Raw genomic sequence first — 25,333 nt, 5'->3', positions numbered from 1 at the left:
CCACTCCGGGGAAGTATCCAAGCCACTTGCAGTGGCAAGTCCTTGAAAATCATCAGAAGGCTCTATCTCACCTTCCTCAAGCCTTCTGTACTCCTCTTCCTCCAGAAGCCTCAACGCCTTCCTCCGAGATCTTAAATGGGTTTCCAGAGCTGGCGTCAACAAGGACTCCATCGATGCCGATGATATCAGACCTTGAGTTGGTTCCGGAAAACCCCCGGATTCAACCGGCGCCGGAGCAGGTGCCGGCCCGAAGTCAGCCGATGACCTCCTCGACGCCGAATGTGCAGAAGGAAATGGAGCCGGTCTGGAAGAGGCTACCAATGACGCTGGATGGTGTGGAGAAGGAGTCGGACGAGAAGCCGACGGATCCACGGTCCCAGGCGAAGGACTCCTGCCAGGGGAAACTCCCGGCGCCGGACCACCAGGCTCTGAAGGGCAGAAGGGCATGAATGGAGCAGCCCTGTAAGACGCCGGCGAGCCCAAATTGAATGCCAATGGCCCCGTGGGACCCGCCGGTGCACCAGCAGGGGCCATGGCTTGAAACACAACATACATCGCATTCAAAAATGCGGCCGGATCCGTCCCTGGAGTCGGGAACGCTGGGTACTGCTGTGTAGAAGTCTGGGGAACATCAGGATCCCTCGGCGCCGGTGAGAAACGAGGACTATCGTGAGTGACCTCAGACTGAAGGCGCCGGTGACAACCTCGGACTCTCCGGCTGAGGCGTGACCGTAGGACTCATCTCCCACGTCTTCTGGCGCCGTGACGAACGAGACCTCGACCTCGAACGACTCCTCGATCGGCTCCGCTCCAAACGGCGCCGAGAGTCATGACGGCGCCGAGAGTCATGATGACGCCGCTTCTTATGTTTTTTGGAAGAAGCATGGGAAGAAACCTTCTTGTGTTCCTTCTTCTTTGCCTTGGCCAAGAAGAGCTTCGCTTCTCGTTCCTTCAGAGTTTTCGGATTCATGCTCTGGCACGAAGAACAGCCTTCCACATCATGCTCAGAGCTCAAACACCAAATACAATCCGAATGGGGGTCGGTCACTGACATCCGACCTCCGCATTCCCTACACGGCTTAAAACCGGACTTCTTCGGAGGCAACATTGTAACTTCACAAGATCGCTACAGTAACCAATGGGCCAGGAAGAAAACCGTTGAAGTCGAATGCACGGAAAAAGGAAAAACTGACGTTAGTACGCCGACCGGGACCTCTTATTGGCACGCTGACGTCAGACGGAGTCACATGGAGCCATGCCATTATGACGTCCTCGTCGACGTAGACAGCTAGGAAGAAGACTTTCCGTCGGATGCTGGCGCAAGGATCGAATTCATAAGGTGAGGAATCCACAGGTAGTTGTATCCATCAGAATAAATATTTTAAAAAACATCAGCAGTTCGTAAAGAGCAATTGAACCACATTTTTTATAATTCTGAAGGGTGATGGAAAGATATTTATAAGGGATTTACACAAATCTAGACACTTCTCGGTGATGGGCAAATTTTAAAAACATTCGCTAAAACAGGCTTTTGCACATCATAATTTGTGCACTACACAGTTTTATCAGCAAAACCACACATCTGTGCAAATCCAGTGGTCAGTGTGCTGTCTGAAAATGATTTGGTTATATATTTGCAAGTGTGATCAAAAATACACCACTGGCTACATACCACAAGCTTATTACATTCATGCAGGATGGGCACTGCAAGAAATTGGGTTACTGGATGAGGGAGTTGAAACTGAAACAGCAACCACAATCCTTGTCGGTGAAGTCAAAAGCAAACCCTAAATTAGCCTGTGCTCAACCCTCAGGTAGCTTGGTACAGAGCAGTCAGACTTAACTCGAAGCCAATATGTAGAGTATTTTTGCAACACTTCTAACAGTAATAAAGTACAAACAACACAAACAGGATCCCACACCAGATTAGAAACCCAGTGTACATTTTAATAAATAAAACAAAAGTAAAATATAAAAAATCCAATCAGTAGGAACGGAGATATGCAATTTTAAAGATGTTAATGAAAATAGCAACAAAAAGCACAAAGCACCAACTCCAGACCGGGTATGAGTCCACAAGGTCAAGGCAACAACAACTGAGCTTGGGCTGGCTACAGGGACCTAGTTCCTCAAATCGTGGTTGCACAGTATTGTGAGATCCCTCGTCAAGGATGCATTTTGCTGCCAGGTGATGCATCGGTTTCGGGGAGCTGTGAGGCTGCGGTGTGAAATCCTACGCCATCGTCAAGGAGGCCACTGATGGGGGAAGCTTGTGATGTGAGGTCCTGCGTTAAGGAAGAGTGGCATGCCATCTGATTCCAAAGAGACTGTGAGGCTTGCTATGAGAAGCCTGGCGTCGTCGTAGAGGCTGCCATCGAAAAAAGGTTTGCAATGCAAGTGCTTGCGTCAGGTATGCCCTACGCAGGGGCAGTTCCGATGCAGCTGCGCGGTTGATGTGGACTCCTTGTTGTGGAAGAACCTTCGTAGTAGAGGCGATGTGTTGGTTCTGGTCGACCGCGCAGCAGAGAAGATGCATAAATTCTGCTGGATCCAAAGATGGGCTGGCAAAGCACCTTCAGGCCCACTTCAAAAAGTCCAAGAACAGGGGTGGCACCGCTTGGTAGGTCAGGACTCTCAGATGCAGAATCCAGGAGCTTGTTACAAGAGATTACCCCTTGGAGTCACTCGGTTGGTCCTGGTTTCAGGTCTAGTCCTTCTCACCCAGGCAAGATAGCAGCAGGTCAGCACAGTTATCCTTCCTGGCAGAGTCTTCCAGCGGTCTAGAAGTGTACTAACAACAGGCTATTAAGCTGTAAGTGTGCTGTGCCTAAGTCCACCCTCCCATCCTGACTGTGATAGCCCACGCAGGCACGCCTACGCTCTCTATTTTGTGTGGCTGTCTAGAAGGAATAAGGCGAAATATGCCTAGCCATGTGACCCAGAGACAAGATGCAGGCATTAAATGGCTAAGGCAGGAAAATGCCAACAAGTGGCATTTTAAAAATTGTAATAAAAAAATCTGACTTCACCACAACAGTGGATTTTCTATTACAGTTCCAAAGACTTAAAAAATGAACTGTTTACCTGTTCCCATTTTGAAATTACATATTATTAAATGTAATAAAATAACTCCAATCTTATTCTACGGGAAAGGTAGGCATTGCAATAGTGGGGAAAAAAAACCGAGTTTCAGAGTTTTTCACTACCTTAACTTAAATTTACATGTCCTAGTTTTTAAATATATTGCACCCGCCTCTGTGGGTTGTTTAGGGCCTAAGGAGGGTGACTTATCTATTAGAAAAAGAAGATATGGGCATGGCAAAAGGTTTATTTTGACAGGTTGAATGGCAGTTTAAAACTGCATGCAGAGGCTGCAATAGAAGGCCTGAGATGTTTACAGGGCTACTTATGGGGGTGGCACAAAAAGTGCTGCACGCCCACTGACGGCATGTAACTTAGAGGGTCTGGGGTACATGAAGTACCTCTTTAATAGGGACTTGTAGATAAAGGTGGATTCTCAGAGGTTTACTGAAAAGAGAATCATGATTTTATTCAAGACAAGAAGGCTATCATTATGCATAACCTTTTATTCATTCCTTCTGAGCTGCACAACTTAAACGCTCTAAAATAGAACCAACAATGAAGTCTTAATACATTAGAACCCCAGCAACATATAATAGTCCCATGCAATGTCTTCTCTTTTGTATGGCTTCCACATCTCCATATGTCGCCAACACTTCTAGTCCTGAAATTTTCCTTCATACTCTCCTTGAGTATTTCACTGTGACTCTGAAAATAAATTGAAACATGACAATGTAACAAGTTCTTTCTTTATATTTATCATGCTATAAAATTGTACATTTCAATGTATATTTAACTTCATTAAACTTTTCCCTCCTCTTCTCCCTTCCTCTAAGGGTGGAGGGGAGGGATAACGCTATCCTTCTTGTCTTTAATGAAATCGCATTCTTTATACAGTAAACCTCTAAGAATCCACATTTTATGCAAGCTAGCATTATGAGTGTTAAAACCTTCCACTGCTAGGCTTGCAACATGCTCTACTGGTTTGAAATAAAATCTTCTTAACACTTTATAATCTGACCAATCCACTAACTTCATGATTTCATCCAACTTTCCCCTTGCATTGTAAACTTTTGATTCCATTGCACTCCTAATCAAATGTGCTTCAAACAAATCTAAGTCCACTCCTGCTGCTTTCATCGCGCTCTTCACCCATCTAGCAATTGTAGCAATCTCACATACAAGATCAATAACTGATTCACCCCTGCACTCCTAGGCTCACTCATTCTCATTTCATAATCCTTTATACATCTCACTACACACAGTTTTGGATCATCAAATCTTGAATAAATAGTATTATTGGTCATAGTTTTCGGTCTTTTCCTAATCTCAAATAAAGCGCCAAGTGGTTTATAAAACCTATTTGTCCATTCTAACGCCTTCACATCTGATATTTCTACAAATATAATACAGGGTGATGCTGTCAACTTCACTGACAATTGTTTATTAGTAAAATATTTATTATTCAGCAAATTTTCAAACAATGTGAAAACTTATCCAACATCCTCAAGTTTTTTTTTATATCTTGCCTTGGAGGTTTCTTGATTCTGATCCCCTTTATTACTCAACAAAATGAATGGACTTTTCCCCACCGATGTTCCAGCTACAAGAGAAAGTCTAGCCGCTATTGTGGATCTGTAGCAATTTATTGTTCTATAATTCATACCTTTTCCATATAATTCTGTCAAAAATTGGCAATCATTACCTCATCCACGTAAATGGGATCCACATCCCGTTCCATGCACCAACATACCCAGATGTTATATGTATTCCTTCATCTTTTGTGTGCCTGGTGCTCATGACTAGTGTAGTAATTCTGCAGACTCTCCTAATAAATCTGTAAATCATTTAGAACTCCTGAAATCCTCCAAACTAGCAGGTTAAACATTCCTGATTCTACCAATGGATGTTCCCTTCCATCCACATCTTTCAAAAGCCCTCTGCAAGACTGAATCAATAAAGAGTTGTCTGTGACCAACTCATTCACTTGACTCATCTTAATTCAAAACTCTGACTAACTGAGAATGGTGGAAACACATATCCTTTCATCTCTCTCCAATTCAAACTGAATGCATCTACTGCTACTGCAACTGGATCTGGTCTCCAACTCACGTACTTCAACAACTGGTTTGTGAACCTCGAGGCAAACAAATCAACTTCCATCGGACCCCATTTCTTCTGTATTCCCTGAAATGCTCCCAACATCATCTTCAAATCGCTGCAATCTAACAAGTCATGTTAATTCTAATTCACCACTAGATTCTCCTTTCCCGGCAGATACTGTGCCCTCATCTCTATTTTGTGTTCCAGACAAAACTCCCAAAATTCCTTCATTAATTCCCAAGTCTTTATGATCTGCCGCCCCCTTGTTTATGTAAGTAACAATTAAGACATTGCCCATCTTCAGTAAGACTTATGACCCTGAATCTGTTTCTTGAAACTGTAATCCTTTGTCTCTTGAAGAAAGAAGAATTAGTTTATATGATCTTTCCTTTCTTGTACGTTCCATTTTCCCCTTGTTATTTGTGTATTAATTCTCGCTCCCTAATCTAGATTGCTTGCATCTGTTTCCAATATAAGAACGGGAGTTGAACTGAAAATTGCTTGGCCATTCCATGCACGTAAATTTCCTAATCACCACTGAAGCTCTTCCTGTGTTAATTTCACTTTATCTCTGATCAGACCCAACCTCTTGACCTCCAGACCTCTTGAGATGTTGTAGTGCTCGGTAATTTAATGGGCTGGAAAATACCGCTTATATTGATGATTATTGTAGTCCAATTACTCTTGCCAATTCTCTTAGTGTCCCTTCTCCCTTTCTCAATAAACCTTTGACCTCTCTCCTTTTCAATACTATCTTCCTATCTAGTAACTCCAATTGTGTCTTTACAGTGTTGATCACAAACCTTAAAAATGGTATCCTCTGAGATGGTACAAATATCGATTTCTCCTGATTTATTATAAAACCAACCTCTGCAATATGCTTTAGGTCAATGCAATATGAGCCTTCAGAATTCAAATTTCCTGATTCATCAAAAGAATATTGTCTAAATATATTATCACTCACACTCCTTTTTTTCTCAGATCACCTGTTACTAGGCTGAAAACTTAAAAACAAAACCACCAGGGTGCTGAAGAAAGACCAAATGGTAGACAATTGAACTGAAATAAACGCTTGTTCCATCTGAACTGCAGATAACGTTGACTCTCCTCTGTTACTGGTATTGAAAAATATGCGCCTTTCAAATCTATCTTGATCACCCAATCCTTGTCTATAAGAATATCCTTCAAAAGACGTATTCCTTTCATTCTGAAATGTCTGTCAATGACATTATTTAGATCCCTCAAATTTATCAGAGGTCTCTAACTTTTGTCCTTTTTTCCACCACAAATAGCACTGACAAAACCATTGTTCAACTCTTCTACCTTCATTATGGCCTTTTTCTTTTAATAAATCTAACCACAATCTGACATTTTTTTTAAATATTTTATTAGAAATGGATTTCCATTGGTTCTTTCTTCTGTATGGGTTCTATTCTGAATTCAATTAAATTCTATTGAATAACCTCTTATTGCTTCTAAAACCCATGCATCATTTGTTATTGTCTCCCATTCCTGGATATAATGTTTTAATCTGCCTACAGTATTTTGTGGATAAACCAATACAACTCCTCATACTCACCTTTTCCTGAATGTGATCCGGCATAAAACCCTTGTGATCTACCTTGATTTTATCTGCTCCTACATCCTCTCCCTCTTTAGGGATAGAAGTCACTGGAGTAATTACTTCCTCTGTATCATAGTCCTTGTCCATAAACACTTTGTCCAATTGGGCCTCTGTAATAAGAATAGCCGGAAGATTGTCCCCTTCTTTCAGCTCTTCCATATGAATTCATTTCTCCAAATACTTTCCACATAGGAAAATACGCCTTATCTAAAGCAGTAAATATGTGGGCATGTGTTCCTAAAGATTTAACTAATCCTTCTCCAACTAAAAGTCCTTAAGACTCTTCAGTTATCTCCTTTTTAGCAAAGTCTCCTAACTTTGGCCCGATTTTTAATAGCATTGTGCTAGACCTTTGCTATAAGGCTAGCATTGACATTTCCTAGGAAACAAATTGCTCTCTCATACTAAAGATGCTCATCCATATTAGCATCATATCCGAAATCTAGGATATATTCACCACAAGCAGCATCATTATCCTGCTCTGTCCAATCAGGCTGTAAGCCCATCTCTTTTGCAGGGTGCACCTGCCTTTCATGTGTGCTGCTTTGCCTTTAAGAACATCTTGGGAGTGTTCTATCTTCTCATCAGACATCTCTATCATTAATATGCTTTCTTTAAACATTTGCCACCTAGTCCTCTATTTATTACCTCTTCCTCATCATCTGACAAAGACAAGAATTCATCTTCAACAGTCATCCCTTTTTTTTTACCCTCCTATAGTAAGCTCTTCAATGTCTCATGAACTGCATTCCCTATTTCCTTATTTATTAATCTACTAATAACTTCTTCCTGAACTTCCCGAGGAGTTTCTATATTTTTCTCACATATTTTAAATGAATTAATTATACCATATTTAATTATTTAACTATCTATTTATTTATTTTGTAACCCAAACAAAATATAAGATTATTACCTTTTCTAAAATACACTGACCTGCCTAACTATACCAGTAATAATATACATACAATATAAAATTTGATTAAATCTTCTTAAATGTAACTACTATATTTCCTCAGAAAAAAGGCTCAGCTGATAGTTTCCGTCAGATAACGATAGCTTCAAACGCTTTGTTTTCAATCATCAAATGTCAGCTGTTTGTCAACTGAAAGAAATGTGGAAAACTGATGAGTGTTTCCCTTATTACGCGTCAACACGTATTACGTTTAGTTTACATGTCCAAATACCTTCAAAAACAATCTGACAACCATGCGCTCATGGTGCACTTCTGAATAACACATTCAAATAGCTTTAAAAAATGGACTTAATGTTCTACACCATAACAAAGAACAGTGTATCATGCTTGAGGAAGAATATGCAGCTTGCCGCTTGTGTACGAAACAGAACGCGTGCCTCAGCGTGTGCCAAAAACAGCTAAACCAAAACAGAATTTCTTTATTGAAAATAATGCTGTTTCCTTAAAAACCATTTACCTGAAATGTCAATTTTGTATTCTCTCATCAATGCATTTCCTTCTAAACAACCTTTCGTAACAGACTTAACCAATCTTCATTACGTATCACTGAATTCAATCTACTATTTAAAAAAATAACAAAAATGGGTTATAATGACTAAATCTACATGCTATCCTCAATCAAAGCAGTCAACCATATCACTGAAATTTGTATTAAAAAAAGGATGATGCTTATCTGCTCTGCCCAAAAGTGGCAAACAAAAGAAGTGAAGAAAAGCATTGGGCTATTATATGTTGCTGGTGTTCTAATGTATTATGACTTCATTGATGGTTTCATTTTGGAGACTAAGTTGTGCTGCTCAGAAGGAGTGAATAAAAGGTTATGCATAATGCTAGTCTCCTGACTTGCCATAAAATTAAATAAGCCAACTGGGTGTAAGCCAATTTTACTATGTTTATAGTAAAGAGCACATGCACCTCAGCACTGGTTAGCAGTAGTGAAGTGCAGAGTCCTAAGGACCAAAAAAATGAGATCAGAACAAATATGGAGGAGTAAGGGAAAAGGTTCTGGGGAAGACCATCCTAAGGATGAAAGGCGTGACTTATTTGTTAGAATATGTGTGACACTTGGGTTTTCACAATCCTCATGACTTCAGTGATGTAACGCTGATTACAGTACCCCCACACTGAAAATTGTTCCAGCACGACTGCTGTGTACAGTGTTAGAACATAGTTTTCTTAATATGACCACTGCAGACCGGCCTATACTCTTGACTCTGAGCTTCCAGTGTTTTTGGAGAATTCCAGTTAAAGAAGTATGTGTGTGTCATCTTGTGGTTATAGCAGCTGAGCTGAAATTCATTGGTGGTAATCACTTCATGTAGATGTTGAAAAGCATGGGTGAGATGATAGAGTCTTGAGGGATCCCTGCTTTTATGATATAGAGCTTTGATGTCCTTTTGGTCTAAGTAAGTAACATGTCCCATTTGGTTGTGTAATAATTTGCCAGTTTATCAGTAAATTCTTGGTAAATAGGTTGGTCTCATTCTCTGAATTTAGGTTAACAAAATTCTGTGAGAATTTGATAACATTCTTTATTTCCACATTTTGCATTCTGAATTCTGTTTCAATAGTAGTTTGGTTAGAGCCAGATAAGCTGCGACTCACAATTTGTTTTATCTTTTTAGTTCTGCATTCATCCAAGGTGTTTGCTTTCTTTTGGCATTTTCTGTTTGTTTTTAGTGGAACTAGGACACAAAAAGCTTTCAGGAGCCACTCAGTTTTTAACTGAATCGGTGTCCAGTTCTGTGGTGGTATTATTTGTATTTCTAGGTCCTCAAAATTCAGTTTGTTCCAAGGTCAATACGTCCTTGCTAGTAAGGTGGCCTTAGAAGTGGAGAGTTGTGGCATTTTGTACTGTAAACTTACCAGAGGGCGGTCAGACCATGAGACTAGAGTAATCCTTTGGAAAATGACTAGTCCTGGATAGGCAAAAATGACATATAGGGTGTGTTCAGAGATGTGTGCGAGTTTGGGGGAGATCTGGTGTAGGTTTAGTATGTTTAGGGCAGTGATGACCATTCTGGGATGGGTCAAATTAGGTTAATCGAAATATATGCTTAGGTCACCTTGGACGCATAGCCTGGAGTGTAGTGTCAGAAGGTTAGAAGTTGTGCCTAGGAAAATGTCAGGGAAAATTGCATTGCTATGTCGTAGTTTGTAAAGAAGGAAGAAATAACAGGAGAAAATTGATGTAGGGTTGCATCTGGAGATGATTAAATCACAATCTTGTATGAAAATGTCCCCATCTTTGGCAAATGTAATATTTCCTTGAATATAACAGCTCCCCTTACGTTTGCCTATGTGGTTATGTGTGAGAGTTTGACAGCCTCCATTAAACAGCATTGTGCACTGCTGGTGTCATGTTATTCCAACGGTGACTCGGTTATGAAGAATCAGGGTGTACCTCTGAGTAGGTCATAGATACTGGGCTTATTTTAGAAAGGGATCATGTGTTTATTAGTAATCAGTTTAGAGATTGTGTTTTGGTAGTTGTAGGAGTCTGAAATAGAGAGTAGACTCCTTTGGGCTTGTTTTAGGTGGACTACTGGTGATGTTAGCTGTACTGGAATAGCAATACTGTTTGTCTCTATCGTTTTCCTCGCCCAACAGGCTTACAAAGAATTTTATTGGGTCTGTGTGTGCAGCTGGTGGGGTAAGTGGGATGGACGGCTGTGCAGTTGTTTTGTGGTGCAGTCGTGTTGTGTAATAGAAATGGAGATGTGAACATGGGTTGTCGTTTGTGTATGTTGAGAATGGAAGGTGTGTATGTGTGTGTGAAGGGTGGTTAGGAGAATCAGAGTCATGTGTTAAGGTTTTAAATTATACAATCGAAGAAATGCGGGTGAAAGTCTTGTTGTGTATTTGAGGAGTTTGGTGTTGTAAATGTTTGAAAATCTGTCTGCAAAGTTTGTGTAGGGTGTGTATTAGTGTGGGCAAGAGGGAGGAAATTGATGTTTGGACTTCGTTATGAAATTAAGAAAAGGAGTGTGCGATGTTTGTTTTTTATGGAGTAGTCATATGTGATACCGGTGTAGTGAGTGTGTGTAGGATTTGGTTCTTAATTACTGGTGGTGGATTGTATGTTGAAAGGGAAAGGGTGTGGCGACGTGTGTTGGATGAGAGTGGTTTGTGAGAGGTGATGAATAGTTTTATGATTGTAGTTTTTGGGAGCATGAAGAGGGAGTATGTGGAGTGGAGTGCAAGGGGTGTTTGTGCATTTTCAGTAAAAAGAGGATGAGGAGTTGTAGGGGGATGATAAGTTTGAGTAAAGGGTTGCTGCTACTTGACTGGGGTTTGTGTTATGAGTAAATAGAGGGTAGAGCAGTTTTTTTGTTTGAAGAGGGAGGGTATGTTTGAGGGAATTAAGGTCGTGTTTAATATGGTTTTGTGTTGTGGTGGTGATGTGTGTGAGTGCTATAGGGCAGAGTAGTGGTTTGTGTGAGAGTAAGGGTGCAATTATGTGGCAGTAGATGTAGAAAGGTATATAGATGTTTTCTGTGGTGTTTTGTAGTATTTGTCGAGAAACTGAACTGCGGATTGTGTGAGTTTGTTGTGAATGAGTGGTGTGCATTTGCTGAGAATGTGTGTTTATGTTTAATGCTATGGATGGGTTATGGTGGTGACTGATAATCGGAACAAGCATTTACAATACAATTGGTCTCACATTTGCTTGAGTTAGAGCTATTGGCGTTGTAAATGCATAACTGGATTTTTCTTGCCACATAATTCCAGTGGCCCTGCATATAAGGAAAGGGCTGGCAGGCCTACTGGAATATTATTTTAAACAAGGCCATTAAAACTCAGACAATAGATTACAAAATAATCCACTAAAACTGACAAAGTGAACCTGCTTTGGAAATTCAGGCCTTGTTCGTGGGCCTGTCTGGACACTGCCAGTCTTTGGTTTATTTTAGAATATTTGACAATCGCTATCTTTGTGAATTGAAACATGGCCAGGAAAGAAAACCGTACTGCGGAAACCGCAAAGGACAACAGTTAACCGAGCCCTCAGGAATAAATCATTGTGTGCCAGGCTTCATTAGTTATTATTCTGGGCGAAGTATGCTGAGCAGAAAGCACGCGTGTCAGCTGGGAGCGCTGCACAATGGAGTGGGCACGTTATAAACTCCTGCAAGCATCAGAGGAGTCCATGAAAAGGTAGGCCGGCCCTTTCGGATTCATGCAGCCACACCTCCTGGGCACGAACCACCTAAGGACACACATAAGAGCAAGGCAAATGGTATTCGAATTCGGGTACAAAGGAAATGTGAAAAACACAAAAAAGAATCAGAAAGATAAACGAGAAGGAAAGGAAGCCACAAATACATTTTGCTTTGAAGAACAGTTCCACCTGACCGTCGTATAAAGGGGTCGAAATCGCATGTCTGCCTCACTCAGGGCATGTTTTTGAAAGTGGTGCGGTATGTTATTTCTCTGTGTGCTCTTGCTTTCCTCCCATCCAGAACGACAAACTAGTCGCTAGACGGCAGCTTGTGCCAAACAGGCTCACCTCAGGTAAAAACGTCAGCTAACCAGCCCAAAACAAAGCACCCCACACAGTCCGTAGTAGGACAGCTGAGAGATGGGCATGCGAGAACTCAACCTCCAATCTGCATTTTAGATATGCTGTGAGGCGCCCTAGGATTGGCTGCAGTATTTCCTATGCTCCAATCTTAAATCATTTTACACCTGGTCAGTACCTCCCAATCAAAGACAACTCACGGATTTTGTTCAACCGTGGGATTGGGTGTTATGGGGCACAGAAGTATGATCATAATGTAGAAATGACATTGGTTATAAAATCGACGACAGATGACTGACTATTAGACTGACTTAATATACTGAATAAGTATGGATAATGTAATCATCTTAATAAGAGATGAACCACCGATCGAGTTCATGCCGTGTTCCTTGCTCCAATAATAAATGATCTTACACCTGATCAGTACCTCCCACTCAAAGACAACTCACCCATTATGTTCAACTGTGGGATTGAGACTGAGACAAAATATATGTTCGCGGAGGAGGAGGACACTGGTGTTCCAATAGTGCAGCACCCTGGGGTTGCAAGGCTTCCCACCGGAAGACCTGAACTCTGGGTTGCCCCAAACATGGAGCAGCCAGAGTTGCCTGCCTTTACTGCTCTCCAGGGGTGTAGAGTGAATACAAAAAACTGTTTGCCTATTCATTTCTTTCAGTTATTTATCGACAATGTATTTTTGGCAGAGATTATTGAACAGGCTAATTTGTGTGCTGAGCAGTATTGGAAGGACAACAGTGCCAGCCGTAGGCCACACTCTAGAGCTACCCAGTGGATTTCCACAAATTTGGAAGAGTTGGAAGAGTTGAAAAAGTTCTTGGGTTTAACTTTTTTGATGAGGTTGATAAGGAAGCCGTCACAGTCTTCATATTGGTCTACCAGTCCCTTGAAAGCAACGGCTATATTTCCTGCAACCATGAGTCGTAATCGGTATTTGTTTCTTCTTCGGATGCTGAATTTTGTTTACAATGCTTCAGCCTTGCCATGAGATCACCCTGATTCTGACCATCTTTAAGACTAGACCTGTTCCTTGATCATTTTGTAGATTGTTTTTCAGAGGTCTATGTTTCAGGGAAAGAAATAGCTGTGGACAAGTCTTTGGTCCTGTTCATGGGACGTTTGTTTTTAGGCAGTACATTCCTAGCAAGAGGGCACGGTATGGAATTAATATGTATATGCTGTCTGAAAGTAGTACAGGATATGTTTATAATTTCTGGGTCGGGGGGGGGGGGGGCAGTTGCGTTAGATGACTGTTTAATAAAGGTCACCATTTGGACCTAGATAACTTCTACGCAGGAGTGCAATTGTTCAAGGAACTGTTCAGAAGGGACACTGTTGCTTGTGGCACAATCTGCTCGAACCGTAAAGGCTATCCAAGGGAGCTTGTGTGTAAAAAAACTTGAGGGGACAATGCAGCGCCTTGCATAATGAGCTGCTAGCTGTGAAATTTGCAGACAAGAGGGATGTCTACATGCCTAGTACCATCCATGATGAGCATACTTCCCCTGTTACTGTTTGGGGTCAGGTTGTTGAAGTGTGCAAACCTACATGCATTTTAGACTACAATAAGCACATGGGAGGTGTTACTAGAGTAGATCAGAGGTTGTAATCTTACACTGCTGTTCGTAAGTCTTACGATTGGTATAAAAAGGTGGCTATACACCCCCTACAATTAACAACTTTTAATGCTTTTGTTGTGTTCAAGGATTGTTCCCCTGAGTCAGAGATGACATTAGTTACATTTCAGGAGTCTGTGATAGAAAGCCTTGTTGTAGTGGAACAGGCAAGAGTTCCTTGAGTAGCAATGGTGGAGGATGAAGCTAGATTGAAAGATGGTCACTTTCCTGATCACATTCTTCCCACTCCCAAAAAAGACTTTCCCACTAAGAAATGTAGAGTCTGTGCCCGAAGAGGTACCCAGAGGGAGATTCATATGTACTTCCCAGATTGTCCTTAGCCTGGGCTGTGTGTGGCAGGCTGCTTCAGAAGTTACCACACCCAAAATAATTTTTGGGAACTACAGTGAGCGTAAACTGCATGTTCTACATTGCTTTATATTTTTTGTTCAGTTTCACGGTTGGCATTACTGCCATGTATTTAGTTAGAGAATTTTGTTTGTAGTTTTGTACCTACTTATAATTAGTTAGTGTTTTCCTTTTTGTCTAAAAAAAAAAAGTGATGCCGTGTGCGGGAGTGGCGCTTGGCTGGCGGTGTAAAAAGTGACTTGCTGTTGGTCACTACAACACACTGCTAGCCAAATGCCAGGGGGGGATTTTGGTCCTGCATGTTTGGTCCAGGACCTGGCGGTCATCTAGGGAAACCTACCAAACCCAGACATTTTTTTAAACTAGACACTCAGTGGAGTCCAGGGAGGTGTGGCCTGCCCTGCGTGGATACCCGAACACTTAACACTTTCTTACCCAGACTCCTCTGCAAACCTCAAAATTTGCTTAAAAAAAAAACAAAACTAAAAAAACCACTTTCCTCACTTTTCTTTGTAGGATCATTGCGCTGGCACAAAGTTCCTACCACACAGCATTCCCATCAGTCTACCAAGTAAAATTACATCTCACTTGTGTTGGGTCCCCAAAGCAGAGTTAGCCTAAAAATGTATAAAGAAAATTGTGCTTATCAACTCGCTGTGGTATCCCCTCAATCACTAAACACGTTTTTGGCCCTTCCCTGTTGCAGGCACCTGGGCCACCCACACAAGTGAGGTATTGTTTTTATTGGCAGACCGAGGGGAACATTGGATGGTAGGAAATCTGTGCCAGCATGGTGATCCTACAAAATAAGTGAGGAATATGCAAAAAATTTTAGCTAAATTTAAGGTTTGCAAGGGATTCTGGGTAAGACAATGTTCGGCGATTCACATAAGCCACACCTCCCTGGACTCCACTGGGTGTCTAGTTTTTAAAACCTTCTGGGTTTGGTAGGTTTCCCTTGATGGCTGCCAAGCACCCCCACACCCCCTCTTTTACTCAAACAGGTAGTTTTGCAATAGATAATTTTGTTGTGTCAATGTTGTGTATTGGACCCCCTTCCCTGTCGCGGGCACTAGGCCTACCCACAGAAGTGAGGTACCATTTTTATTGGGAGACTTGGGAGAATGCTGGATGGAAGAAGGTTTGTGGCTCCTCTCAGATTCCAGAACTTTGCAGCACCAAAATGTGAGGGAAAAGTGTTTTTTTGCCAGATTGAGGTTTGCAAAGGATTCTGGGTAATAGAACCTGGTGAGAGCCCCACAAGTCACCCCATTCTGGATTTCACTAGATGTCTAGTTTTCAAAAATGTATAAATTTGCTAGATTTCCCTAGGTATCAGCTGAGCTAGAGGCCACAATCCCCAGCTAGGCACTTTGTAAATAACAGGTCAGTTCTCATTAGAAAAATGTGATGTATCCATGTTGTGTTTTGGGGCATTTCCTGTAGCGGGCACTAAGCCTACCCACACAAATGAGGTACCATTGTTATCAGGAGACTTGGAGGAATGCTGGGCGAATGGGAGGTTTGTGTCTCCCCTTAGATTCCAGAATTTGCAGCACCGAAATGTGAGGAAAACTTGTTTTTTAGCCACATTTTGAGGCTTGCAAAGGATTCTGGGTAACAGAACCTGGGGAGAGCCCCACAAGTCACCCAATCCTGGATTCCATTCCCCTAGGTTACTAATTTTAAAAAAATTACAGGTTTGCTAGTTTTCCCTACGTGCCGGCTGAGCTAGAGGCCAAAATCCACAGGTAGGTACTTTCCAAACAAACCCTTCAGATTTCAATGTAAAAATGTGATTTGTCCATGTTGCGTTTTGGGGCGTTTCCTGTCGCGGGCACTATGCCTACCCACACAAGTGAGATACCATTTTCATCAGGAGACTTGGGGCAACACAGAATAGACGAACAAGTGTTATTGCCCCTTGTCATTCGCTACAATTTTTCTTTCAAAATGTAAGACAGTGTGTGAGAAAGAGTTCTATGAGAAATGCCCTGTAATTCACATGCTAGTATAGGGACCCTCGAATTCAGACATGTCAAAATAACCACTGCTTCTCAACACCTTATCTTGTGCCCATTTTGGAAATACAAAGGTTTCCTTGAAACCTATTTCTCACACTTTATATTTTACCGAATGAACTGCTGTATACTCACTATACAATTAAAACCAATTGCAAGGTGCAGCTCATTTATTGGCTCTGGATACCTAGGATTCTTGATGAACCTACAAGCCCTATATATCCCAGCAACCAGAAGAGTCTAGCAGATGTAACAGTATATTGCTTTCAAAAATCTATCACAGATGGAAAAAGTAACAGAAGAAAACGTGGACAGAAATGGCTGTTTTGTTCTACTCAATTTCAATATTTTTTTATTTCAGCTGTTACTTTCTATAGGAAAACCTTGAAAGGACTAAACAAATGACCCCTTGCTGAATTCAGAAGTTTGTCTATGTTTCAGAAATGTTTAGCTGTCCGGGATCCACCACTGGGTTCACATCCATTTCTGTGACTAACAAGAGGGAGTCTGAAAGCACAAAAAAATAGTAAAAATGGGGTATGTCCCAGTAAAATGCCAAAACTGTGTTGAAAATGTGGTTTTCTTATTCAAGTTTGCCTGTTCTTGAAAGCTGGGAAGATGGTGATTTTAGCACCGCAAACCCTTTGTTGATGCCATTTGCAGAGAAAAAAACACATGCTTTCTTTTGCAGCACTTTACCCCCCATTTTTCCCCAAAAAACTAATTGTAGCTGTATTTTGGCAAATTTCTTGGTCTCCTCCAGGGGAACCCACATACTCAGAGTACCTTTAGAATCCCGAGGATGGTGGGAAAAAAACTGCAATTTTGGCGTGGATAGCTTATGTGGATAAAAAGTTATGAGGGCCTAACGTGAACTACCCCAAATAGCCAAAAAAAAGGTTCGGCACAAGAGGGGAAAAAGGAATGGCAGCGGAGGGGTTAAAAGCAACCTTTTGTGTGCTTATCTGCTTATTTTGTAACCACGGAGCTCTAGTTACCAAATAAACATACAAAAGTTGTTTTTTAAAATACATTTACACACAACCGTGACATATAGCTATTTATTACTTGTGCTACAACCTGGAACAAAACCAGTGTTTATATTCAGCAGCGTGAGTGGAAACATGGACAAGTAGATGTGCCAAAGCAACCTAAAAAAAAAAAAGCGCTGCTATATATAACGCTTTATTACCTTTGCTAAACTATAACTTTTTTATTTAATGTCACGGTTCAGCATAAATATATTTATAGGCATCCTTTGTGTTCATTTGTCTGCTCATTGTGCCCCTATCAAGCTTTCTTTTCAGCTTGCCAAATGTTTCCTCCTAAAAATACATTTACGTGCAACTGCAAACAAACAAAAAACAATGTTACATTGTAGCAAACATAATAAAGCACAACGATGTAGCAGCCCTTTCTTTTGAGTTGCCTATGTACGAGCCAGAAAGCTTGTGAATAATTTAGTGATAGTGGTATGGGTTTACTTGATATGCCATGTCATATTCTTGTGTAAAGAAGACTTTTTTTTTTTTTACATAATATAACAAAACATACATAACTGAAATGCCCCAATGCAATTTACGATCAAATAGAAAGCAGGAACGAATTTTAAAAAGTTGCTAGTAATAACTTAAAAGGTAAACATTGCGTTTACGCTAGCTTCTCACTGCAACCTTATTGTAATACATTGTCCTTTATATTATAAAAAAAAAAAAAAAAGGTTGCTGCAAAGAAGGTTTGAGTAGTACTCCACGTGTTCGGAGACAGGAAATAGGATGGTATAATAAAGAGCAAATTAGCCTTGTAGTAAAGATCCTGGTGCAGCACCATATGTTCAATACACATTGAGTGATGTGCCCTAACAATGGCATGGGAAGATCCCCACAGCGTCTTGTACCATCCTGTGTCCTGTTGGAACACGTGGAGTACTATTTAAAGCTTTCACACCAGCCTAGACTCCTTGGCGCAGCCTTGTTTCTTTAAAATAAAAAAAACAATTAATAAAGTGTGAATACATTACTGTAGCCTTGCGGTGTAAACCTATCATAAAGACAACGTTTACCTTTTAGATATTTACTAGAAACTTTACGAAATGTGTTGCTGCATTCTGTTTTATTTCAACCTCACGCTGGTGCATTTTAGTTATGTATCATTTGTTATATCATGTGAAAAAAATATATTAAAATGCTTCTTTTCACAAGACTATGACACGGCACATCAAGCTCTACCATACCACTATCACTAGCTTACTCAACAACTGGAAAACTAAATATGCTGCCACAAAATGCCAGCCTAACAGACCACAAAGCGCTATAATGTAGCAGCACTTCCTTGCGCATACAATGCCAATCTCAAAAGAAAGCGCTGCTACATCATAGCGCTGTATTACGGTTGCTACAATATTACATATTTTGTTTGATGTCAAGTTCTGCGTAGATGTGATTTTAAAAGCAACCTTTTGTGCGTTTATCTGCTTATTTTGTCACCACCCAGCTCCAGTTATTATATAAAACACACAAACATTTGTTGTTTATAATGTATTTAAATACAACCGCGACATGCAGCGCTTTATTACTTGCGCTACCACCTGGAACAAAAACCAGTGTTTATATTCAGCAACGTGAGTGCAAAACATGGACAAGTACATGTTCCAAAGCAACCTCAAAGGAAAGCTGTGCTACATTGTAGTGCTTTATTACAGTTGCTGTATGTTATATTGTAATTTTATAGTGTACAACTGTCAGAAAGCGATATAATATAGCAGTTCTTTCTTTTGAGATTGTCTTTGGAACATGTACTTTTCTATGGTGTGTACTCACGTTGCTGGATAAAAACAATGGTTTTATTCCAGGAGGTAGCACAAGTGAAAAGTGTATAAAGCGCTATAATATAGCAGCACTTTCTTGCATGGACAAAAGCAATCACAAAGGAAAGCGCTGCTACATTATAGCGCTTTATTACAGTAACTACAATATAACATTATATTTAGTTTGAGGTTACGTTCTGCGTAAATGCATTTTTAAAAGAAACCTTTTTTGTGTTCATCTGCTTATTTTGTCACCACGCAGCTCCGTTTACCGTTTAAACACAGAAAAAGTTGTTTTTTAAAATACATTAACACACAACCGCAACATAAACAAACAACTGTGACATGTACAAAAACAATAAACACTACCTAAAAACAATGTAAAAACAACAAACACGAGTGAAGACATAAGAGCAATCAAAGGCTTTTAAAAATGCATTTACACTCATCTGTGACAGACACAACAAAAACCAGGAATAAACAATGAATGTAAATTGGTCGGCATGCAAACTGCTCCAATACTGCAGAGACCGATTGCTCTGTGTAAAACCTTGAATTCGGCAAGAGGCGTTTGGATAAAAAAATAGAAGTAACTTGGTAGTCATGCAAAGCACTCGATCACTGCCAAGCAAGACTGTGCTGTGTAGGAAATAAAAATAAAAAGTAATCCAGAAATTATGCTAAAAACATGGAGCTGTGTATGTTTTCAGTATTTACCTGTTGGTTTCGAGGAGGGCTAAACACTGGAAAAGGCATGACATATGCATGCCTTTCACAAATTAAATCAAGGGAATTTTAAAAGGCAAGCCCACAAACTAATGAAAGTGATGGGCGTGGTTAAAAGCCCAACAGAAAGACAGACAACAGTTCGGAAGCACATGTGCGCTGGACCTAAAGATGTACCTCAAACCATGTGCACAGATAGGAATGACACTTATAAAGAAATCAATAAGTATTTGGTCTATGCTCCACATCAGGTGAGAATCACTTTTTATGAACAACAGACTCACAGTGTATGAGCAGTCTAGGCGAGAAATAAAAAGTAGCTATAACAAATCAAGGATCCAAGATGTAATACTCTTTGTTACCGAATGTCCATGTGCTCTAATATACATAAACAGTACCCTACAAATACTCAAGGTTAGGAAACAAAATATTTTAAAATCATTAGAAAACAGAATACTAGAGTCACTAGCAGAACTTGACAGATTGCGCCACATCAAGGAATCTGACCATCTCGTTCCACAGCACTGACACAGCCCCACCAGGAGAAAGAGGTATTGGGTATCATTGAGACCAAAACAATCGAAAGAATGATAGATGGTAAAAGTAAGGCACGCTGAGCTAGGACTCAATATGAAGAAAGAAGTCCTACCATTTGGGCAGGTAAAATAGACCATGCTGTGGTCCCTTCACTAACACTCTGGTAACAACGAACTGAATAAAACCTTGATGTGCCAAGTATTTTTGTACAAAATGAGCCAAGCAGGTTTTGAGATAACTAATCACAATTGTACTCGTATTGTTATCCTCATTCCAACACCGATTTCTGATGCTGACATAACAATATGATAATCTTAGATCCGTTTGAGAGTACTTGATACTATCCTCGGGTTTCTTGTAGGTTTGCATCATGGTTGCACATTATTACATGCTCTTTCAACCACCTGAATGCCTGGGTAGTGCCTCTAAATCATCCTTGTGAGCAATAATCAGATGTATGTTATGAATACTTTAGCCTGTTACGTCACAAATTATGTTGATGCTAATATTTCTTGTATGGCTTTTCGAACTCCATCACATACATCCTGCTCTTTGGCCATCCAATTCTTATTTACCCAAGCATCTTTTTATATTATTTTATTCACTCACTCTCAACACACAGCGTTTTATACACTGATGCGGTTTGCTTATGTTGGTCCGCCCACATTTCACAGCAATCCATGGTCCCACTTCCCTGGGAACAAGTTGTTTTTCTCTCTAACGTCTTTCTCTTTATTCTGACTACTGTACACCTCCTTGCACCTGCAACAATCTCATCTCTTTCTCCTCGTGCCTCTGTGATGTAGTTCCTTTCATGTGATTTATGTTGCCAATTGCAATTAGTTTCTCTCTCTTTTTTTTGTTTCTAACAGACCCTACCCCACCCACAGTGTAGCACTAAATCATGGATGTTCCTGTACTTCTGGCCATACACCTCAGTCCTTTCTTTATTTTCCTTACTCTTGGGACACATACACACCTCTATAATGACAACACTGCATCCGGACTACATGCAATAAAATTTGTTGGTGCCTTAATCAAACAGCACCTGAGGTAAATTCTCCCTGTTACTATTGTGTTCCTGCCTCTATTCAGTTCCTTAATACTTACTGGCCCATTTGCCCGTTTCTCCCGATCCTCTTAACTTCTGCAGAACCTTGAGTGTTAAAAGGCACTTCCCGACATGTAAAAAAAACTCCAAGTGTTTACAGCACACAAATGCCAATTTTACCCTTTTTATCCCTGCACATTGCATTGACAACACTAAACAATACACACAATGTACCTTCATCGTTACTAGCCTCCTCCCGCTGATTTCCCATATCAAGTCTACGTTTAACACCTTTTTTTCCCAACCATCGCCGCCACCCTCAAGTATTCATGTCAATATGGACTTCTCTATATTAAGGGCTGTTCACAACCTGTAATGTATTAGGTCCGAGATACATCCGGGTAAATCATTTACAGAACTCTTACACACTCCACTCACCTATCTGACTCATATTGTTCTGACCAGCACAAATCATTGTAGTTTATGTTTCCCACCAGAACATGTGACTATGCTGACAATGGTAACTGTAAATAGTTAAGGAAAATATAAAATGCAAGGACATAACACCCCACACACCAGCAGAAAGCGTTGTAAAACTATACGTAATTAAAGAGCAAAAGAAGCTTACATTTCACAAGGACAAAATGTAAGTGAGAGTTCACAGGAAGGTCGGACACAAGATCAGCATGTTCAGTTAAACAGGCAAACAAGATTAACAGTCTTGAAGAATTTACAAACACAGCCACAATCATGTACTCCATTCCCATTGTTGTCAGAGACACTGTTCAGAAAATATGTGGTCAAATATAGTTTTAGTCAGCAGTATATAAAGTCCGATAAGCAATCATGGGAACAGAGCAATAAACACTTACACACTCTGGGACGGAGTGCTAATGTTTCAAACCTTTGCCAGGATCATGATAAGGATACTGGAGAGGAGAGAACACACGTTCAAGGATGGTGTCTACATGGAAATATATCATTAACATCATTATTCCATGACTATTTTATTGCTTTTTAAGATAATGGGCACGAAGTCATCATAGCTTTTGAGTATTTAAGGATCTGCCTGCAAGCAGTACTTTGAGATCAGCTTCAGTTCTGCGGGGCTGACTGATCTCCAGGCCGTTAATGATTAAACCTATAAGCGCTGTGTGATCTCTGGAGGCGGGGCAGGAGCCCTTTAAAACTTGTTCGCGCTCCCGCCGTCGCGGGAAGCGCTGTGTGATCTCTGGAGGCGGGGCAGGAGCCCTTTAAAACTTGTTCGCGCTCCCGCCGTCGCGGGAAGCGCTGTGTGATCTCTGGAGGCGGGGCAGGAGCCCTTTAAAACTTGTTCGCGCTCCCGCCGTCGCGGGAAGCGCTGTGTGATCTCTGGAGGCGGGGCAGGAGCCCTTTAAACTTGTTCGCGCTCCCGCCGTCGCGGGAAGCGCTGTGTGATCTCTGGAGGCGGGGCAGGAGCCCTTTAAAACTTGTTCGCGCTCCCGCCGTCGCGGGAAGCGCTGTGTGATCTCTGGAGGCGGGGCAGGAGCCCTTTAAAACTTGTTCGCGCTCCCGCCGCGCGGGACGCGCGCGGGCAGCGCCCGGGCGAAGCCCGGGCCAAGGGCGGGCCCGTCCTGCGCCCATCAGCGGCTGACAGAGGCTGGGCTGGGCCTCCCCCCTAACATCTATCTCCCAAGAAGGCCATATTGTACTCAGTCCCTTTTGCTAGTTCCTACTCTGTCTCCCCAGTCAGCTGCTCCATTTAATCTGACACCTTATCATTTAACCCTGCACCTACACTAACACCAGATGGGCAAAAGGAAAGCAATAGAGGCAGGGGCCGGGGCAGTACTAAAAGCCAAGCGAAAAAGGCATAAGCATGCTGCTAGCAATTGCGTTATGGATAGAATCGACTCTCTCCTGGGCGAATGCAACGGAATACTAACTAGCCCCCAGGGAAACATTTCTATTGCAACTGGGGAGGGGCCCACTTCAACTAGCAGGAAGGAAGGTTCCATGAAAATCGCTGAGATTTTCATGAAACGTGGGCAACAAGTTACTGTCACTACAGGGGCGGGTGAAAGTAGGAACGTTATCACCCATGCGGCCCCCTCCCTAGCAGAAGACCTACCACTTGCCATCAACGATTCCATCCAGCTCAGTAACCGCTTCAATCCCCTAACCAACCTCCCTGAATCACGCGACGACATCAACCCAGACACCCTGGCAGATGGGCCAGCAGCAACCAACACGCACTCTCCTCATGTAACCCCACAGCATATCGAATACATACAAGCTCTAAGGAAGGAAGTCACAGAACTCAAGCATATGGTTAACTCATTACTTGCAATAGTAAAACAGCTAACCCACGCAAATAACACGACCACCAGTAACCTTGTCCAAAATCCAATCCTATCAGGCATCACAACAAACTCGCCCAACTCCTCTGCTTCTAGCCACGCTGGCCCTCACCCTACCAAAGAAAAGACCATGAACTCCCACCAGTCTCCCCTCTTCCACAATTTAGGCATAGGAAATTCACTAGACATCTATCATAATACCCTCAAACCCATGAGCAACACCGCCTCAAAATACTCTACGCAACCTGCCACTGACCAGTCCCATTTAGGTAATATAGTTCTAATGGTTAACGTTCCCAAGTTAACCACATTGGCGCGCAAGGAAGGGGTAGACTCTATCAAAAACAAGGCAATCCACTGGATTCGCCATGTTAGAGGCTGCCGATCCATAATACGTGAGGACCTAATTACCGTAGTACGACGGCCAGACCCGGGAACTCACTTTGATATCCTAAAACTGACACTCAAGAACAGGACCATGGCGAACAATCTGGTGGCCCTAGACGCAAGAACAAGCCCACCTGCACACTCACGCATCCAGTTTAAACAGCCCAGGTCACCCACGCTCCACGAGGAACGCCCGAGTTACCACCCGGCAGAAAACCTATCCCCTCTTGGTAAACATGATTGACTCACAGCCCCACCTAAAATCTATGCAGGCAAACCTTGCAACCTTCCAACATCCATCACCCCCAGATCCTCCTTTTACCCCACCACTGTCTGTCCATGTATTCACCCCCCTACCCATGATACCGCGACCATTTCCGGCTCACCGAGCAATCATGACAACGATGCTCCACCCATCTTGCAGGCACATTGCCCACCAAACCTAGAGCTGCTGTCTAGGCCCGCAAGCATCTCCTTGATCAGGACCAGGCCTGTTCCAACAGAGGAACATCACCAACCACCACAAACCTCACGGGCAAACATTGGCATCAACCCATCCCTGCTCCCCCAGCCACATCTGCCAAACCAACCCCTGACAGCCAACCTCAAAAACCCCGGGCATTTAGGTAGGACAACTCAGTCACAATCTGGGGTACGACTTGTCTCATGGAACGTGGCAGGTCTGAAACCTATTCTTCCCCTTCCATCCTTCTCCTCATTTATTGACGAACATGACATATGTCTCCTACAGGAAACATGGTCACTCGACCCACTCTTCCGAACAGGCTACTCAAATTTCCACATCCCCGCTGTGGCCAGCACGAGAGGCAGGCCCTCAGGGGGTCTGACCATCTGGATCAAAACATCACTTAGCTGCCATACATCACAGCTACCTACCGCCTCTCCCGACCTGCTAGGCCTTCGTCTATCCTTTGGGCCTGACTCTGTGGTGAACATCTTTAATATCTACGCTCGAGGGGTCAGGGGGGGTCAAGTCTCCAAAACCCTCTGCGCCCTCGTAGCCCTCTTACAAAATTATCCCCGCCATCATAAAACCATTGTCGCTGGGGACTTCAACGTCACATTCGAACCCCTTGACTGGGACGATCTCAGGTCCACCCGCGAGGAAGATCAAGTCTGGTCTATCCCCGCCCTGTCCA

The 25,333-nt window shown here is 42.0% G+C and overlaps 1 protein-coding gene across 5 annotated transcripts in view; it reads right to left on the bottom strand.

Moving 5' to 3' along the window:
- Nucleotides 1–25,333, bottom strand: part of MSANTD2 (Myb/SANT DNA binding domain containing 2) — a 436,899-nt gene that overhangs the window by 110,590 nt on the left and 300,976 nt on the right. For 2 of the 5 annotated variants that reach the window (XR_011201506.1, XM_069224520.1), the window contains one exon: nt 3,573–3,789. The exons of the other annotated variants lie outside the window; for them this stretch is intronic. Coding sequence is in view for 1 of the 2 variants with exons in the window: in XM_069224520.1 (XP_069080621.1) it covers nt 3,759–3,789 (31 nt within the window). In the remaining variant the exon portion in view is untranslated. Of the gene's footprint in view, nt 1–3,572; nt 3,790–25,333 lie in introns of those variants that run through there. 5 annotated transcript variants of the gene reach the window in all.

The sequence above is a fragment of the Pleurodeles waltl genome, chromosome 3_1 (assembly GCF_031143425.1).
Source record: "Pleurodeles waltl isolate 20211129_DDA chromosome 3_1, aPleWal1.hap1.20221129, whole genome shotgun sequence".
In the NCBI taxonomy this organism is placed as follows: Eukaryota; Metazoa; Chordata; class Amphibia; order Caudata; family Salamandridae; genus Pleurodeles; species Pleurodeles waltl.
The sequence above is the reverse complement of the archived record's forward strand: the minus strand, read 5'-3'. Positions and strand labels throughout refer to the sequence as shown.